Source organism: Vanellus vanellus (genome assembly GCF_965231255.1).
Source record: "Vanellus vanellus genome assembly, chromosome: Z".
Classification (NCBI taxonomy): Eukaryota; Metazoa; Chordata; class Aves; order Charadriiformes; family Charadriidae; genus Vanellus; species Vanellus vanellus.
Window position 1 is genome coordinate 23,611,747 of NC_138908.1, and position 21,103 is coordinate 23,632,849.

At 40.1% G+C, this 21,103-nt stretch overlaps 1 protein-coding gene across 1 annotated transcript in view; it reads right to left on the reverse strand.

The window, feature by feature from the left end:
- CAMK4 (calcium/calmodulin dependent protein kinase IV) overlaps window positions 1-21,103 on the reverse strand; it is a gene marked incomplete at both ends in the record, with an annotated part of 170,047 nt that overhangs the window by 83,792 nt on the left and 65,152 nt on the right. Inside the window, one exon of the mRNA XM_082497511.1 lies at window positions 11,780-11,858. Coding sequence (XP_082353637.1) covers window positions 11,780-11,858 — 79 coding nt within the window. The remainder of the gene's footprint in view (window positions 1-11,779; window positions 11,859-21,103) is intronic.

Sequence of the window (21,103 nt, forward strand, 5' to 3'; positions counted from 1 at the left end):
ACCCTTGGGATCATCGAGTCCAACCATCCACCCTACTCTACGAAGTTCTCCCCTACACCATATCCCCCAACACCACATCTAAACGTCTCTTAAACACATCCAGGGATGGTGACTCAACCACATCCCTGGGCAGTATATTCCAATGCCTGACCACCCTTTCTGTGAAAAATTCTCTCCTAATGTTCAGTCACTATCAGTCTGATAGTACTGTTAATCTGTTAAATGTAAATCATTCCATCAAAAAAGCAACACTTCTGTTTCTCAAAAAGCACATTACCTTTGCAGGTGAACAGATGATTTGTGGGGTTGTATAGACTTCAGCACAGCAAATCACATGCTGACATACCTGACTAATAGGCCTTTCATCTTGTAATACACTATTTCAATGGTAACACTGACCAGATGCAGGTAATATTCCCCAAAGACACACAAGCCTTTCTGAACAGGTTCTACTGCTCACCCACACTAACTTGGTGGCATCACCAAAGGGCAAAGGACGGGTCCTGAAGCTCTCATAGCTTGCACAGCACTGGTCACTTGTAATAATACTTTTTATATCTGAATTCAAAACAAGTTATATGTTCATTAGAAGAGGCCTTATTATATGCTATGGTCTTCCTATCTGACTAATTTGGTTGTTATTTCTGTTCCTGACTCATTTATACACAGATTTCTGCAAATATGTTTCATAATTGTTTAACGGTTTATGCAAACAAATTTCAGGCTATTAGGTATTCATGAACTGCTCATTTCAGCCATTCACTATTTATAGTGTGTTACTGCCATTGCTACTGTTCCCAAAGCTGGGTGGAGGAGGACACTCTTAAGACGCAAGAACAATGTGTAAATCAAAAGGTAAGTACATTTTTTTTTTAGTTCAAAACAGTCACATTTATAGCATTATTTAGAAAATTGTACTTGCCATTTCCTTGCCTATTCTTGCTCTTCACCTATAAAATTACAAATCCAGAAATTTCCTCTCTTCTCAGTGATAACTTATTAATCCAGTTATTCTATGTGATGTAACCCGTTTTAGACATCTGGCATTCTGGAAAAGGCTTCACCATACCTCTGAATAGATAAATTGCCACATAACAGTAGTGTCTTAGAAATTGAGAGCTATTAGGTGATTAGGACATTTCATATCATCCTGTACAACATTTTATCTTAAAGCTACTCAAATTTCTTAGGAGTCCTCAGTTGCATTATAAAAATATAAAGATATGGAATACGTTATGTCTACTTATATTATTAGCAAAGTGCAATTCTTGCTGCAATTTCAGAAATTGCACATTAATAGTAAGCTAGTGTACCCATCATTCTCTGAATCAACTCACACTTACAAATCCATGTGAACCTGCAATGTTACCCAATGTAGGCTTGATGCATCAGGGCTACCATAAATATGCTAATCTCCATCACAGATCAGATATCAAATTATTCAATGTGATCAAGGCACCGGTTTTCGCTGGGATTGAGTTAATTTTCTTCATAGTAACTTGTGTGGGGCTATGTTTTGGATTTGCAATGAAAACACTGATGATAACACAGGGATGTTTTCACGGAATCACGGAGTTTCCAGAGTTGGAAGGGACCTCTAGAGATCATCCAGTCCAACTCCCCTGCTAAAGCAGGATTGCCCAGAGCACATTACTCAGGACTGCATCCAGGCGGGTCTTGAAAATCTCCAGGGAAGGGCACTCCACAACTTCCCTGGGCAGCCTGTGCCAGTGCTCTGGCACCTGAACCGTAAAGAAGTGTTTCCGTGTATTTGAACGGAACTTCCTGTGTTCTAACTTGTGCCCATTGCCCCTCGTCCTGTCACTGGGAACCAATGAAAAAGAGCCCGGCTCCATCCTCCTTCAATCCACCCTTTAGATACTTGTAAGCATTAATAAGGTCTCCCCTCAGCCTTCTCTTCTCCAGGCTAAAGAGTCCCAGCTCTCTCAGCCTTTCCTCATAAGGGAGATTCTCCAAGCCCTTCATCATCTTAGTTGCCCTTCGCTGGACTCGCTCCAGCAGTTCCCTGTCCCTCTTGAACTGGGGAGACCAAAACTGGACACAGTATTCCAGTTGTGGCCTCACCAGTGCAGAGTAGAGGGGGAGAATGACCTCCCTCGACCTACTGCTCCCTATGCAGCCCAGGATGCCATTGGCCTCCCTGGCAACAAGGGCACATTGCTGGGCCATGGATAATTTACTATCTACCAGCACCCCCAGATTCTTCTCCTCTGAGCTACTTCCCAGCAGGTCCGCTCCTAACCTATACTGGTGCTTTGCATTCTTCCTCCCCAGGTGCAGGACCTTGCACTTGCTCTTGTTGAACCTCATTAGGTTCTTCTCTGCCCAGCTCTCCAACTGGGCAGCCAGTTTTGGCTACAGCTGAGCACTGCTCATGCAGCATCAAGTCTTTTCTGCTTCTCGCACTGCTGCAAGCTAGGAGTGCACAAGAAGTTGTGAGGGGACACGGCTGGGAAAGCTGACCCCAACTGACCACAGGGACATCCCATACTCAAGAATAAAAGCCGAGGGAAGAAGAAGGAAGGGGGGACATTTAGAATAATGGTGTTTTCCGTCCCCAGCAACCACTACATGTGATGGAGCCCTGCTTTCCTGGACATGGCTGAACACCTGCCCGCCGATGCGAAGCAGTGAATTAATTCCTTATTTTGCTTCATTTGCACATTTACCTAATAAACTGTCTTTATTTCAGCCTACGAGTTTTCTCACTGTTACCTTTCTGACTCTCTCCCCCATCCCACTGGGCGAAAGTGAGCGAGCGGCTGCGTGGGACTGAGCTGGGGTTAAACCACAACAATCAACTATATGCTGTACCACTCCATTTGATAAGTGATAACATAGATGATGATTGGGGAAGGTCTAGTTGTGAGTCTGACTAAATTAGACTATGTTGTTCAAAATATTTCAGGTGGGATTAAATCATGACAATGTCAGGTGCAGATTAAGTCTTGCATGTTTTCTTTGATGAACCACCCTGAGACACTGGACCTGCTGCTTGAATGACACCTGTACTAGGACACTTGTAATCTCCTGATGCTAGACCATTCTTCTGGTAGGTCAGCCCCAAACACTGATAATGAGGGATCCTGAAGTCACTTCCGTGTTTCTTGATCATATATATAACCTGTAACTCTACACTTACAGGAACCATATAAATGACCCCATGCCCCAAAACTGCTTAAAATTTACAGGTTCTGTACTTTATAATCTGAGTGACACAGAAAACCACTAGATCCTCAAAGGAAAGCAGGGAACGAATCCCATGCAGAAACTTTTCAGGGACTGAATTCTCTCAAAAAAAAACCCATAAATGAAAGTGACTTGAACACCATAGGACTGAAATACAAAACAAACCATCTTATTTATGCTGTTTCTTATTAGTTATGGAAATGTTTCCAGCTGGTTTCAACTGTATCTACTGAAAACACGCCCCGTTGGAGTTTCAAACATCTGCTCATTCAATATATGCAAAGTATAATGGAATAGTTTGTTGGAAACAAACAGTAGTATTTGAAGGCTGTTTAAAATGAAGAGGGAGGAATAATGAAGTGGGGCCTTTTTTTTACATTTGTAGGAAAACATGTTATTAGTGTTGGGGGTTTTTTAGTCAGTTTTGTGTTGGGTTTTTTTGTTTGGTGGGTTTTTCTTGTTGGGTTTGGTTTTTTTTTTTCCCTTAAGGAAACCCTTCTTAAGTGATTCAAGCAGAGAACAAGTTTAGTATGGGAAAATTTTGGGATGATCCTCACCCATACACACTAGTCTTGCAGCCATCAACCATCACAATATTCAGCTTAGGAAGTTGTAGTGAACCTTAGTTCCAGACTTAAGGGATGCTCTGACCAGGTGACATATCTCATGGAGATCAGACAGTGATGCTGGCTCCATGATTTCCCAAAGCAGCTTCTGTAACTGGAACCCACAAGTTGTGCTGCTTACACAGTTGCTGTGCTAATTTCCACCTTTGGTTTTCCATTCCTCCCTACACGTGGTCAGTCTTTCTCTTAAAGGACACAAGACAAAAGGAGACCACCTCAGCCAAAGAGGATATATTTTATCTTGAAATATGCCAGTGTAACCAGTTTGTCAAGTGAGTACATGCTGATTATGGAGTTCGTGGTAAAACAAATCCTCTCTCTTACAGACCTCAGTTAGATTTGCCTCTCTGAAGGGCTACAGAGAACTCAGCTTCAGGCCAAAGGAATAAACCCAGGATGCTACGTTTTAAGTTGTACTCTGTTCCTGTTCTATTCCAGCAGCTGAACTGCCAGCACTGGAGAAAATGCTGCGGTTTCTTAACTTTTTGTCCTCTTCTCTTCCTCTTTTTTTTTTTTTTATTTTGTGCATGCAGCCAGTTTTCCCTCAATTCTTTGCTTGACAGCAAAGTTTTCCCTCAATTCTTTGCTTGAACGAGCTCAATTTCTCTCCCCCAAAATGATTAACTGTCACAACTGTGATGACATACCCATATGCTTCTTGACAACAACTTCCTAAAATGCAGAGGTAGAAGACTTTCAGAGATCCCCAGCACAAGCCTCACAGACCATCCATTTATGCATAGCCACGCAGCACAGCTCCATCAAAGGCACATCTCCAGACTCCTTTAACATGCTGTAAATAACGAAGGGTTTCTGAAGAGGAGGACTATAATCTCAGGATAGCCCAATACTCACCTCTGCACTGCTGCTCAGCCCTTTTGCAGAGTTGCGTCTTTGCTTTAGGCATTAAATATATTCTCACACAGGAACTCATTTCATTCCTGTTCCCTGTCCTGCCTCTCTACATCTGTGCGCACCGCAGACACACAAAGCTCTTCCAGACTTGCTTAGAGCCGTGGAGAAGACAAATCACCGCAGGCAGGCAGGGAGCAAAATATGCATGAATGGGTTGGTGGAAGAAAATGTGCAGCTCAGATTGTTTCACAAAAGTTCCTGTTAAGTTATTCAAAGCTGAACATGTGTCATTTGTTTCTTTTTTCTGAATTAATCATCTAAGGGATGTTATTTAGTTTCTCAGAACTACTTGTTGCAATGTATACAGTAGGTTGAGCTTCCTTGAACTGCATAACAATGAGTTGAGTTTTGTATTTTCCTCTTTTTATTAGTTGATCTTTGTATTTCTGAAAAATAAGCTGTGAACACTAGAAAGGGGTGTCAGTTAATTATCTATAAATTAAATGGAGTAAGGAAAAAAGAGATGCAATACATACACTCAGTTCTTAAAAACTTAGCCTAAGGTATGACTTACTCAGGCAGAGCAGAGCAATTCAATCTAAATTGTGACGGGTAAAAAATATTGTCCTACATTAAGGGATTTTTACACATCACCTGCACTACAGTGTGATATAACACAATACACTGTAATGCAGATGACATGATAAATACCTTTATGTATGCAGGACAGGCTTTTTTCCATTGCAGAATGGGATTTTTTTCCTTTTCTGAAGGATGTCCTGTCAATACAGACAAAAACCACTTTTCACTTTCCACGGACTAAACCAGCATATTACAAAGCTGTTTTCCACTTTCACTAACTAGTGTCTAATTTCATAGCTTCTAATGAAAAAAAACTATTGGTATCTTACTGCAGAAAAAAAAAAATATCTTTCAGTTCTCTCTTCTTTTGCAGGGCATTTATGTAAAACAAACTTTCTTGTTGTTCTTTACACATTTTACAAACTTAACTTTTACTTAAAAACCCTTTCCTTCGGAAAGCAGTGAGTCAGACTGTGGAAGCCAGATTCCCCTTATATATGAGGGAAAACTGGATATAAACAGTGGAAAACTCAAAGCCTTGCTGCCTTATTTCTTTATTCAAAATGACTTTGACTGAAGTATTTTTTTCATCTTTCAGAAGAAACGTAACAGTGTGAACTGCACATGAATGAGATGATGACGTGGATGACTAAAAATGAGCAAACCAGAAAAAATAAAGTAATCTACATATATAATAGCTAGTACTGCAGATGGAGTGGTAATTAAGAAATTACCGTTTACCAATAATTAACAAGCAATGGTATGTGTGGTGTGTGTATGTGTGTGTGTGAATGAATAACAGAAGAGAATGTGTGAGCTAGTTGACAAAAATACACCTTTTTAATGGTAGGAACTGATATGAGGTTGATTGTTTTAATGTTGACTTACATATTACACTATTTTTTTTCCTTTTTGAAAAATTTGAAAAAAATTAGGATGTTAAAAATTAATACAATGTGTTAATTAATACCAGCTTTGTGAGGAAAAAAATTACCTTAAATATACATAAATATGTAAATATATTCAAAATATTTATAATCCGGAGAAAAAAGGAAAAGAAAAGAAAAGAAAAAAGTGCTGTTATAGCACTTCAAATGGGAGTATCATGTCAGGTTCCCGCTTTCTCTGTGGACCAGGTATGTCTGCTAAACTTCATCACTCTCAGATGTCAGTCCAATACAGACAATTACTGCACCACAGGATAGAGATACATGTATATATATAGTCTTACTATACATGTATATATATGCCTGTATGATACATGTATATAAATAGTCTTATTATAAAGCCTATAGAGAAACAGGCACATGGAGGCAGGAGGCACTCAAACTGTAAATCTCGTAAGACCACATGGCAGCTATAAAATTTTCATTTTATAGCTACAAACATAAATCTTTTTCCAGCCAGGAAGAGACTGATTTACTAATTTTTACTATCTCCAAGTGTGATACACGGTCCCCACCCCTCCGTGGTACTCGCCTTCTCAATCAATTGGGCAGGCTCAAACAAAAGCAGCACTCCCCCACAAAAACAGACCAAACATTTGCATGAACCTCTTGATTACCGCTTAATACCACCAATTCACTGCAACACAAAATTAAAAACCTAGCCAACTATACTCCCTGTATAGTTGGGAATAGATACAATTTATTTTATATATATGTATATGTTGCAGTGTGTGTATGTATATATACATATATATATATGCAAACATGAACACAATTGAGGCTTTTTATAGATTATATATGCCCTTACAGACCACTATAATCTCCTTCAGACTCTTAACTCGGGATATCCAACCCCACTTATCCAGGAAGGAAGCCTGTTACCTTTACATTTGCTCACACTCTGCTCTGCTCCACAGACATAAACTATTTGTTGTTCTCAAAATGACTGCCTGGTTAGTACAATTAGATTAATCCCAGCACAACTATTTCCAGCATATGTGTTGCTTGAAACCTGTTGCTCCATTTCTGATCTAAGTTCATGTGCCGGAACGTTTGTCTGCTTCTGAACATCAACTAGTCTGCAAGAAGAATGCTGCTTCATAAATACAGATTTTATTTAAAGTACTGAGAAAGTATTAGTTAAGCATCACAGCCCCTGTGAGGGAGGATGCCCACACATGAAAAAAAAATGAAATAAAAATGAGAATTATCCAAAATAGTCTCTGTACTTGCATGCCCCATTGACTGAGACACAGAAGGCCTAATATTTCACAATACTTAATCACTCTTAGAGGATATTTCCTATCAATTAAAACCTAGGGATATTAACCAGGCCATCCTTGAAAGCACTGCTGAGAAGCAAAGCAAAAAAGTATTATCTCATTTTTATGGGTAAGAAAGTCGAAACCAAAAGAAATACCTTGGCCAACAGCACAGGCAGAATCGGGAATACACCAAGACCAAGGCTCCAGACAACCCAGGTCAGCATCCCGTTCTCCTTTCTGCAGAGCATTTTGCTTTACTGCAAAGGCAGCTCTCAAATTACTTCAGTTACAGTTGTTAGCACTTGGTAGACCTATAACGTAGGCAGGAACTCGGTGTCTTAATTTAGAAACCATGGAACAGAGGCCATCTGTTCTCTTCACTATTTTTACATCAACTTGTCCAGACTCAGGTAGGAAATTTAAGGCAGCGGTGGATCTAATTTCTTGGAAGGCATTCACCTGCTCAGACTATGAGACAATCTTCAGGCTGGCCCCGGTTCACACGGTGCCTAGCTTTCTCAAAACACACCAAAAGGAGGCAAAGGTCTGCAGATGAGAGGCTTCATTTCATAAATAGCATAAAACTGTGTTTGCTCCCTTCAAGAATCCTGTGTTCTTCCAGTATGATCCAGGCGCTACATGTTGTTTGCAGCAAAAACTGTTGCAGAACAAATGGTTTTAAATCTCACATGATTTTTAAGTCTCGGCTTAAAAGTATTAACAATCATATTTGTAAAGCATATCTTAAAGGTACTTATTATTCTTCAGCATTGAGTCATCAAGCAGAGTTTAACTGCGTAATGAAAAGCAAACCAACCTCATCTTTTAAATTGCAAGTGGAAAAGTTCATCACTGTCCTTTGCTCATTTGATGAGTTTTTCTGAAGTGCTGTATGATCTGCTTTTGCTTCTTTCTTGCTTCATGAAATGGATTTCCCCACAAAGAAATTACATTATTCAAACCTTTATATTTATTACCTGCATGGAATTTAAGAGACGTACTAAACACAGGAAAAATCAAGCAATGAATATATAATACAATTCTACATTTCAATTATGCTCAGGAACAGAGCACATAGGTTGGATGAGCAAATCAAAGGCAATAATTTAACTTGCTTATTCACCTGTCCCATAGACGCTGTTTTATAGACATATTTCTTTTTGTATCTGTTAATAACTATTCCAAATTTAATTTCTTATACATTATCTGAGAGGTTTTTTCCCATTAATACATACATCAATTTTTCTTTGGATCTCTTTTTCCCTTCTAACACTTGTCTTTTAGCTGCTCTGGAAGGTATGGTCCTAATTTGCCTGTCAGTTTCCTAACTTTGACAGTCAGACACTTCAGGAGTAAGAACCAGAAGTCTTCCTTGAACTAAATTTTATTCACCAGAAGTGTAACTTAAAGGATTCTAAAGTACTCCTAAACTTGAGCTGAATTTGACAAAACCAAAACAAAACAGGGAGCTGAAGCATTCTGTTTCAGTAGTTTTGAACCAGCAAAAAAACATTTTTCTCCCCCTTTTGGAAATATATAAAATTTTAATTAACGGTTAAGAATGATTAAACCTCTCAACTGAAATAAAATATTCCCCCAAAATTATTTTATTTTATTTTATTGACAAAAAAAAGTTCGTATAAAAATGTTTTCTCCTATTTCTCTTTGTTGGCTTAACTAGCAACCAGAAAAAACAAAACAAAACAAAACACCAACAAATAGAACTGAATAAATAATCTAAGAATACTATTTTATTATGCTAGATGGTGAAAAAATATTAATTACAGAATCTCCTAAGACCTTACATCTCTCCACAAGTCTGTATTCTCAGAATCAGCTGATATGTCTTGCCCAAAATTTTATTTGCTCTTAAATGAGAATGCATTAGTCAGGCAAAATGAAAAATTAATCTTATTATTTAAATGAAAAGAACACTTACAGGCATTTTATGTTTCTTGCAGTCTGTTCCTAGCACACTACTTCAATCCAAAAGGATCATTTGTTTCTCATCTGAGCTGTTCCCATGGGACAAAAGTAATCATTTCTAATGCTGTACTTGAAATTACAGTACTGTAGTGATCAGCATTCACAAATCTGGAGCTGCCAGTCAGCCACCAGACTCCTAATCACACATCACTTGTTACCACTGCCAGAACAAGCTGGACCACCCTCTCCCTGATCCTCACCCTGTTTTTACAGACACTCTTTCCCCAGTGAGCTAGTCTTGTTTGGTGCAGTGTTTAAAGTCAGTCAGTTTGAATGGAAAATCAGAATATTTGCTCTTTCAACATCTTCCTTTGTCGTCTTCTAATTTCTCTTGCTCTTCAGAGCTCCCTTATGTGCATTTAAGAAAGGGAATTAAAGAATTAAAGAAATGTGACTCTGCATCAAAAGGAAACAGTCACAGGCTCTTCCTCTTTTTCTCCCATCACTTTTCCTCCAGTATTGAACTGCCATCTGTTTTTTCAGTTTAAAAAAAGCCAACAGGAAACTTAAGCCAATCAACATTTTGGTATATGATTTGGCCCACACTTGGTTATTTTTACACCGAGATACTCTGAGCAAAGATCAGGCCTCCTGCTGTGGGAGCACTGTAACACACAGTTAGTTCTGTCTCTGTGACAATAATTACGTCTCCAAATTGGAACAGAGCTACAGTAGCTCACGGCACACAGACACAAGCAGTGGTACATCCTTACAGTATCGCCTCCCATGTTCTCTATTATACAGATAAGCTCAGTTGTGTAATAGAACCACTTGTCCTCATAACAAAACATCCCAAAGTGTACCAATTACATTGGGAAAAACTCAGTTGCGTGAACTGCTTAACCACACTGCTCATATAATCAAGGCTGCATTAAGCTAAGCTGTTTCTGCTGTGCAAACAACTTACATAACCGTATTCTTACATTCTTCTTGCTTGCCATTTTTCCTACAGTTTTTAAAAAAATCTGTGCTAAAGTAAGTCCACCCAAAGACTAAATCGAATAGTTTCAGACACAAATAGATGGATCCAGTATTAATGTGGCCATTGTAAACATGAATTAAACTCCACAAGGGCCAAAAACAGGGGCAAAAAAGTATTTTAAAGTAATATCATTCTTCCTAGTGCATTTCAGAATGAGAATTATAAGAAAGCATACACCTATAACATTATGGGAATTGTTGGCATAAAGAACTGACAAAAACTTAAAAATTAAGTTCTCTGCATTTCCATCGGAAGGACAGACTGCAGGCTGCAGCAATGCAAGCTCCTCACATGCTCTGCTTCCCCCAGCGCACCACATGCAAATCCAAAACCAGCACACACAACTGAATTTCTGCGCCAGTTTAAACTTTGGCTTACTTTCAAAGATGACAAATTAATGCCAACGTTTTACTCATGTGGAACCCACTCATTATGTCTTGCACAGAGACCACCAGTTAATTCAGCATTTAGACATGTTTACGCCTACCCACCCATCATTATGTCGCTACATGTGAACATTCCTGAACTTTATGGAATAATGGATGATTTAACACTGGAATAAACTGAATCGAAACCACTCATGAATAAAAATCACGTCCATGCCTCACAGCTTGCTTTCTTCCTCTCAAATTTCTCTTCCCCTCTTAGGAACATGAACTGCTCTACCCTATCCCCCACGCTCTCTTTCTGCTTGAAGTCTCCCAATCCATTACTGGCCTTTCCTCTCTAGTCTCTCTTCATGCTTTCCACCATCTATTTTGTAACACACACAAAAATAGCTGTGGTAGAAGTGTGACATATATGGAGCTCTAAAAATAAGTGATGTCTCAACTGGTTCTCTTGTAATTTTGTAAGGGGAAAAAACCTCCACGAAATATTTAATTTTACTTGCATTTGAACTGGTGCTTTAATCAGTTTCTGAAAAAGATAAATCATGTAACGATATTTTTTTGAGCAAAACAACGTAATAAAGCAAAATGAAACCACAGAAAATTTAAATCACTCAGAAACTGCTTTTCTTCCATAGTGAAAGAAAAAGATATTTTTGTCAAAAAGATTTGCCCAAATCTAAGTCTATATAGACAGCACCAGATGAAGGTACAAGCAAGATTTGTGGGGATAAGGCATTCCCATCAGAGCACTGCTACGTCTAAAAGCTGTTTTAATGATAAGGAGCAGAATAAGCTCAGTCACAGAAAACACTTAGCAGGGTCCTCAATCTAGCCCGTTTCCCCCCCACAAAGAAAACTGAACCAAGAAAAAAACCCAGAAAATCCCAAACATATCCCAAAGTAAAGCAAAGCAAAACAAAACAAAACAACTTACTGTCTTCTTCAACATTTTGACGGCGTAAGGTTTCTGGGTCCCTTTCTGCCTGCATCTGTAGACAATGGATGTAGCCCCACTAAATTAAAAAAAAAAAAAAAAAGGAAGAAAAGGAAGAATAGTTGTACATACACCTCTTTGAATATGTCAATAAACAAGAGTTGCCAAGCTGAAACTACATTTTCTACTCCTTCCAGTTTGGGCAAAAATACCTCATTTTTCCCACAGATGCAACCAAAAAACCCACTGTAAAAACTGCTCTCTGTTAAACCAGTGAACTTCAAAGGTTATTCAGCCAACAGAACTTGCAGTAGCTCAAGATGCCTCCCGGTCACACCTCTTCTGGCTCCTGACACATCCTGGAGGTTTCCACAGGGTAGGGAGGAACATAATCTTGCCCCAAATCTGTGCAACGTATCTTGTCTTTGTTAAGGCAACCCATTTGCAACAATTAGTTGCATTGGGTTCTTTTACTAACTGTTGACGGCAGTAATGGGGACTGAGACAGAAGAGAAGAGAAGAGAAGAGACAATTATTGTGCTGCTCCCTGCCCAGTTGCCCAAATAGCCAAATTTGGCACCAGATGGAGCGTGCAGCACTTGTGGTTAATTCAGTGGAAACTGGTGGTGCTTGTCCGTAGCAAAAGTGAACTGGGCTTACATCTTCTGGTTGCCTTCAAGGTGTACTCACTTGAAGGTGCTAAATCTGAGCATTCCCAACATAAAATTATGACTCTGCTGGTTGGAAGGCACTTCTCTGAGTGGGAGGTCAGCTAGGGAGTCTCCAGAGGCAGGCACAGCTGCTGAGGTTACTTGCTGTGCTCTACTTGGTACCGTCATGGAAGGGACCTGTACTCTATGAATTAGCTAAAGAGAGGAAAAACCTCCGGCAAAACCATAATGGTTACAAACAATTCAGGTACCTTTATATTCTACCACCTTTACTTTCAGATGCTGGTGAGCAACTCACTGTCAGCCACCATCAAAATGTTTGCACTGAAGTGCTATGCATCGGCACTAGATTTGAGGCATTTTTGGAAGCCTCCTGTCCTCAGGAGATTTGTCACCCTCTCTAACAGTACTTCTGAATAGCTGCAGACCTTTAAGCTAGAGGGGACTGCCGTTGTCACACACGACATTGCAGAACTGCACACAGCCCCTCTGCAGTGAAAGGATTTCACAGATACCACACATCAAATCGTACTGCAGATCTCTCTGAACCAGGAGAAACCCATCTCAGTACGTCTATAGGAGATGACAGAATGACATAAGCAGCTTTCTTTTAAACAGTGGAATGGCATAGCCACGCTTGGCTGTATGCGTAAAGCTGTGCCACGGCGTCTATTATCCCGGGTGCACCACTGCACCGCACCGCCGTGGCACTTCTGCCTCCTCAGCATGGGCACAGGTGCCCAATAATGCTCTGAGACGGCATGTTCATATTTTTGAGTACATGAGTGAGCACAAGAATTGGCATTTGATTGAGATTTATTTCAGAAAGACCCTCTTCATCAGGAAAGGTCACCTATGGCAAGGGTTACGCAGGTCTATCATCTGAGGGCCAGCATGCATCAAACACACGTAAAGTAATCTTCACTTCATCTCAAATGCTAAAATGATTTGTCCCTCATAACAGTGTATTGATAAATGTGTGGGAGTACTGCAAGCCTCAGTGACTCCCAGAATCATTACATGAATTTAATTAGATCTCCTCTCCTTGGCCAAGTCTCAAAAGGCTCTATTTAGCAAGAAGAAAAAAATACATCACATTAAAAAAACCCTCACATCTCTTAAGCACAATCAAAAATGTTAAGAGATAAAATTCGAAGGACCTGCTGTGATAAGGTTTATATCTCCAGTATTTCACTACAGCACTGTAATGGGGAAGTCACTGCATAAACTGCAAATCATTCTTGTACCCTGCCTCACATGCTCAGTGTGTGACATCAACATTAAACTCATTAGTCTACATATGCCCTTACTAAGTAGGCAGCAAACATTCCAGAAATTATTTTATTTGGTTGAGGGCACAATTAGATAAGCTGTGCAGCTGATGGTCCAAATAAATAGATTACCATTCCTGTGCACATCTCCAGATGTTCGCTGCTGCTGCAGCAGTGGTTGGGTGACCACTGTCTCTCAGTAATGCTATTGTCAGTGTTCATTTTACCAGTCTGTAACCTGGCTCTGCAAAGTCTGCCACGTGAATAAAAACCTAGCTGCTAGAACACCTCTGATGATCTAACAGAACTGGCTTAGTGATGAGATGGACAGCTACACCAGCAGGGGTAGCGTGGCACCACCTTTAACAGCTCGTCTGACGGTACCCAAAGCGGGAAGAGAGGCAGCATAATCCTCGAAAGAGGTATACGACAGCCTGGAGAGACAGGAATTTATGAGGACGTGTCCAGATGAGCAGTTTGCTATCAGGCTCATTAGTCAGCACTCAAAACACACAGAGGGGCTAGTTTAGAAATTATTGCCTATTGTAAAGATTTCTGACAGCACATCCCTGGAGTCCTATTTCTTGGGGGGAAAAAAAAAATGACGGCAAGATATCACAAGACTTGGGAATGCTTTCAGAGAGTTCTCTTTTGGTTTGTGTGTCTATGCCCAGCACGTTCCCACCAGCCAGGAAAACAGATTACTGAGCTAACAGCTAACACTGTCTTTCTCTTCCATGCCATAAACCAGCACCCGGGACTGGGGAACAGGGTGGCAACCTGCTTACACCATGCCTGCTGCAAAGCTTAACAGACAACCATTACTAGTACAGACCTGACTCCTTGTCTCTTTGCTTCTTCCCATTAAAAGCAAAGAAAAAAGGGGTGTGTGTTGGGGGGGAGGATGGCAGGGAGGAAGCAGCCTATGGGTCTTAATGTAAATGTGCAAGCAGAACTGCCTTGTGCAAATAAGGGCATTTTGCTTTGCTTATTTTGGCTTCCTGCTGGAGCTCAGCAAGCCTTCTGCTGAATCAGCACATACAGCTTTCCTGAGCCTGTATGATTTGGAAGCCCACCAATACAATTGGAGCGATTCAAGCTTTCATCACCAAAGAGCAAAAAACATCATGTGCAAATGAAAAGCTCAGACAGCTGCTAATTGTAACCTCTTGCCCTCACCTTAAGTTTTTCGGCATCAAACCTCAACTGCCATCAACCAGGCTCCCAGAACCTCGTCTGGAATTTCTATCAACTACACATTTCGTTGATACATTTGGTCAGAAAACACAAATATGCAGAAAACAAAAATTCTTGAGGCAACATTGCTTGTTGCATACAACAATTGCAATAATTGTTGCATACATACAATGTTGCATACAACATTGCAACAATTCTTGCTGCATAGGGAAGAGTGTGGCCAGTAGGTCAAAGGAGGTCATTCTCCCCCTCTACTCTGCACTGGTGAGGCCACAACTGGAATACTGTGTCCAGTTTTGGGCTCCCCAGTTCAAGAGGGACAGGGAACTGCTGGAGCGAGTCCAGCGAAGGGCAACTAAGATGATGAAGGGCTTGGAGCATCTGCCTTATGAGGAAAGGCTGAGAGAGCTGGGACTCTTTAGCCTGGAGAAGAGAAGGCTGAGGGGAGACCTTATTATGGCGTACAAGTATCTAAAGGGTGGGTTGAAGGAGGATGGAGCCGGGCTCTTTTTCAGTGGTTTCCAGTAACAGGACGAGGGGCAATGGGCACAAGTTAGAACACAGGAAGTTCTGTTCAAATACACGGAAACACTTCTTTACGGTTCAGGTGCCAGAGCACAGGCACAGGCTGCCCAGGGAGGTTGTGGAGTCCCTTCTCTGGAGATTTTCAAGACCCGCCTGGATGCAGTCCTGAGTAATGTGCTCTGGGCAATCCTGCTTTAGCAGGGGAGTTGGACTAGATGATCTCTAGAGGTCCCTTCCAACTCTGAAACTCCGTGATTCCGTGACTCCGTGAACATGCCACTTTCTACAGGCATGAAATTTATGGCCAGACAGACAGACTGCAAGCCTCTCAATGTCCCATTCTCTGCAGGTGGTGTTCCACTTCATCTGTATGATAAATATTAATGGTGCTATAGAAAGAGATCACCTATACTCAACGGTTAAGGCACTTATTTGATAAGCAGCAGATACCAACACTAGGGAATATTTAAACCTACAGCATGAATGGTTTCAACAGAAGAAACTGAGAGGACCCTGAGCCCAAGCAGCTAATAAATTACTTGCAGAAGTACACTGCAGTGTGTGATTGACAAGCAACCCATTCCCAATTCAAACTAGAAACCAGAAACGTAAGTCTCCCGTACTACAGATGAGTCCAGCCACAAGATTACTAACCATATTGTGTTCGCATATTTAGAATTGATCCTGCCAGCTCTTCTGTCTTTGTAGTTGGTGAATACATACATACACTTATATTTATATTAAATATTTTATTATATATATATCTGTGTATGTAAGTGTGCACTTATCTAATTCTAAATAAAATTAGATTTAAAAGAGCATCCAGCTGTTGCTTTTTTGCATCTCTGCCTAGAACAGGCTGCCTGAACTCAAAACATAAATTATTTAAAATTGGCTGGAGCAATACGAAAAAAGGCACATTCTTGGAATATACAGTTGGCCAAGTTAGAGAATAGTACGAACTAGAATTACTACATTGTTGAAAACATTGCCATTCTCTTTTACTGACATATGTGTTTCTGTCTGGAAAGCCGCTTAACAATTCTGTTAAAAGATTTACTTTTAAAAGGCGACGTATAACTGTGAACGTGCTAAAGAACAAAATAACCACCAAACCACTTTACCATGTATGATATATGCTTCACTACACAAATATGTTTCTATATCCGGTTTTGAAGTTATGAACAAACTAAAAGTAATGTATACATCTTAACTACTTGGTCATAATCAACAATAAAATCACTCAGTTCCATATGATGCCATCTAGAACAGGGACAATGACAACTCACGAGAAACTTCATGACGTCCTGTGCATGGAACGCATCACAGCTGTTACACACGCAACTCAGCATTAGCACAGACCTAGCTTTCCTGAAGTATAAATACTTCGGCGACACGATACACTTATACAGCCATTAGTCCAATGATTGCATGAAAAATTTAAAGTATTAAAAGTACTGCTTAATAAGCGAAATTAGACTAAAATGCAACGACTGAACGGCTGATCTCTGCATGTGTGTTGTTTTTCACTCAAATTTTGAAAATGTTTTAAAAATGTATTAAAAATACACGTGTAAAACTTTTTGCCCCCCCTAATATACACTTCTTTGAGCATTCTGGAATATTTTTCTTGTTATTATCCCCAGGTGTTATTGAATCCGCAATTATTTTAGAAGGACCCTATTTTAGAGATTGGACGACAGCACCATTAGCTTTCTGCCTGTGCTAAGGAGTCCAGACTGCGAAGCTGAGAAAAGGCATGGTCACACTTCAAGTACATGCAGTCAAAAATAGTGGTGTCAGCACAGATGGAAGGAAGGCAGGGACACCCAGGAGGGGTGTTAAGGAGGTGGAAGTGATCAGCAGAATTTGCACATAAAGGAGAAAATGGAATTTGCAGGATCAGGCTGGACCTGTGGTGGAGACCAGCAGAGAGAGAAAAGCCAAGGCAAGAAAAGACACAGAATTGGAGCCAGGTTGGAAAAGGCCTTTCCTTCCCCACACCCACAATAACCTTCTGCCTCTGAAACCAGAATGGGAACCAAAATGAAAGACAGACAGATGTTTATTTGGTCACAGGTAGGTAGGAAAGGTGAATTCCTGGAGCTGTAGTTTTTGTAATAAAATAAACGAACAGTCACTGACAGTATTTTCACTGGAAGTTGGAAAATTGGTCCTTTCAAAAGTAGGTCAGCATGTCCATACCATGCCCACTCATCCCAGGTTTTATACGGCATTTTTAATCAACTCAGTACAAATACAGTTCTTAATGTAATCTCCTGTAAATTTCATTTTGATTAAATTCCTTAAATTCTGAATTGATTTTTGAGAAATAAATTAGTTTGTGCTTCATGTAGTCAAAGAACGATTACACAATCTAGTTTGTCCAAATAAACCAGGTGAAGAATGCAAGGTCCCAAGAAAACTATACCTATTACAGAGCCATGGAAAGCTGTGCTGCTAAAACCCAGTAACAGATTAAAATCCAGTATTGGTTTCCATAAAAAATACTGATTTTTTTGTACACTTTACAGAAGTATAAAGTTAAAATACATGTATTCACTCTTTCTTATATATATGCCAAAAGGTCAAAATGGATTTATAGGAATGAAATTACTGTTCCTAGACTTCAATATTAAATGCCCCGTTTGAAGTTAAACACTGGACAGAACCAAAAAATCATTGACAAAGCTATTAACACAAATACAAATGAAAATTATATTTTAAAAATGCATATTCCATGCCATTACTACTATTGCCTTCATTTAAAAAAGCACATACATGTAAATTTGGAAATTCTTACAAATTGCATTTCATGTGAAAGCGTACCAGAACAAACTTTCTTTCTACAGTGAACATAGAAGCAATTCTTAAACTATTCAAATCTGATCTAAAAGCTTCTTCTAAACATCAATATCTATATATACAGCACTTGCAGGCAATTGTGCGCAACTGCAGCCCTTCCTTTCCCCTCATTATTTTACAACTCGTAAAGAGAATGGAAAATTTCATAAAACAAACATAATGTAGAAGGAAAAAACCCTTGAACTCCCACACTCTAAAAGGAATAGAACTGATCTTTGAAGAAGGCAAGGCTGGTGGAAAAATCATACACAGTTCTGGAAAAGAAAGCTAATTCCATTTTCTGTCTGGTTTGATTTTGACAAGAAAAACATCCATACCTTTTCAGATTTTGAATCTGTGGCTCTTAGCTGCTGCGTTGATTTTCTAATATTTGAGGTGAAAGGACTTTTTAGCAATCAATTTCTGTTCAGGCTGGCCTGCAAAGGCAGTGCAATAGACCAACAAGACATTTTCGATATTCAGCCTTCACTGCATTCAGCACACAAACAAAAGGAGCCTTACATAAGCATATTCCCGACAAAAGACATATGCTGTTTTTAAATAAATGGTACTCAAACTAGTGCTTGCCAATATTTTTGAACCTGTAACTTCCACAGATAACAATTTGTAGAACTGCGATCCTTTAGATGTGGGCTAGGCTGGCTGGTGAAACGCTAATTAAAATGCAGCAGTCCAGGCCACCCCTGCTGCGGTGGCTGGACCAGTAGCTACTAATGCCTGCTGGGACTGCAGCAGCACATTTCTCACTAGCCTCCAGTGGGGCTCCTCCCTCAAGTATTGCAGGAAATTTATAGAAAAAGACCTTTATCCCACAAGGAGCCTAAACACTTTGTTACACCTAGCATTACTGCCTTTTAAGACAGTGGGCATTCAGATAGGGGTTAAATTATCCGCATTCTAAAATATCCATGTTAATATTAGATTATTTCTCCTGCCTCATACACGACTTCTGAAGTCCCTGTTTAGCTGGTGGATAAACATCAAGGACCAGACACAGACCACAAACACGGATTTTGACAAATCTCGCTTCCCCGCCTTTCACTGAATGGAAGAATACAGCTGACCCAGACTTACTAAAAGAGCGAGAATCATTATCTCAGACCTTAATTTGAAAACATGGAAGTAAAATTCAAACTACACTGTGTATCAGAGGTTACTGCTTTACTGTGTATACATTTCTCTCCTTGGTGTAACTCAACTTTCAGAAAGCTGGTTCCTGAACAAAGCTTCAATTAAGACTGCCGAAATGCAGATGCGAGGTGAAGATCAGAGCACTTCATACAGCACAGTGGAAGAAAAATGTATAGAAAATACATTCACTCTTTCTTCTTTTTCCTTTAGCCCCTTTAAAAAATTGGGTTAGACTGCACATAAGAACAAGTGTATTTCTAAAGCAGCAGGAGAGTTCTCAATAGGAAAACCAATTTCTTTCCTACCAAGTCTGAAAAAAACTTGCAGCTGAAAGTTGGCTGAAAATTAACTTGTCAGGCTGATTTTTTAACATGAAGCTCTTGCAGTCCAATAGATCCAGAAAATGATTTTGAATATTTTATTAAGAACGGAGTTTCCTTTGGGACCGTTATTCTCTTTTCTGGGACAGGAGAGTAGTTACCTACTCATGCATACGCAGTTCAGTGAAATAGTGAGAGCAAAGAAAAGGAGGTAGAAGAGTGGACTGAGTGAACTCCTACTGCCTGCAGCAGGGTGCAGATTTTTGCCCTTGGTACTGAACTTTGGAAACACTGGGTCAAATTTTCAAAACCAGGTGCTTAGACTACCTGTGCAAGATACAGACCTAAATCCTTGGATTGGCAGCCTCAGGCATATTCTCACGGGCACAGACTCTGTCCACGCACTCTCCATCTATGTGACACATCGTGTGGGTACTGTCCCTCTCTAAGCAGCACACAAAGCCTGGCGACTGAAACAGTTCAGTGAACACAGCTTCCCTGGAAATACACATACCTTATTTTAAGCACTGTTTAAACCATTATCTCATAAGCAGCAGGTTCACACACACACCCCCCTTAAGAGATACTGATGAAGAATAAACATTATTTAATCTTAATGAAGAGCACATGTGAGGAGAAAGAGCACTGAGCAGTAAAAACTTTCCGAAACCTTAGAAAATGTGGTGTGAGACCTTCCTTCCTTCCTGGCCATTGCAGAATTGCCTGCCTGCCTGTTTTTCTCCTTCATCAGGATGTGTTTTAAACAGTCTGTACGTTGAGTAGGAGTCAACGTCATTGATTACTGCTCCTCGTGACAATCCCCAGGTGCAGAAGGCAAACCGACCTTTGTGATAAATGACAATGTGTGGCAGGATGAACAGCTTCACACATCCCGTAATGACTCTCAGTTTTCCTGGAAGAGGGAAGGGACGGTACAAGGGAAGTTACGGAAGTTTGACTACTAGCAGATTGCTCAGTATAGAAAAAAGTAACCTTTTAAAATCAGACAGGGATAATTACATGGCTGTTTGTGTCTGCATATCTAAACCAAGCTTTGGACAAAATTCTTTACCAGCTAATTTAGACCAAGTCATATCTGGGATTCTCCTAGCTCTTGTGCCCATGACCATCCTGAATAGCCCTCATCTTGGTAAGCTATGCAGCTTTCTCCTTGGAGGTTCTTGTTGTGCTGAATCATCAACTCCTATGCAATGGCTTCTCTGCAATAAGTTGCTTTTGCCAAGAAGTTCATGTGCAGTGCCAACCCAGGATCTCTTACACAAGACAACAAACAAAATTTTAATATATGGCAGAGTTAAAAGTTCTTCGGCTTTTTTCTAGCTA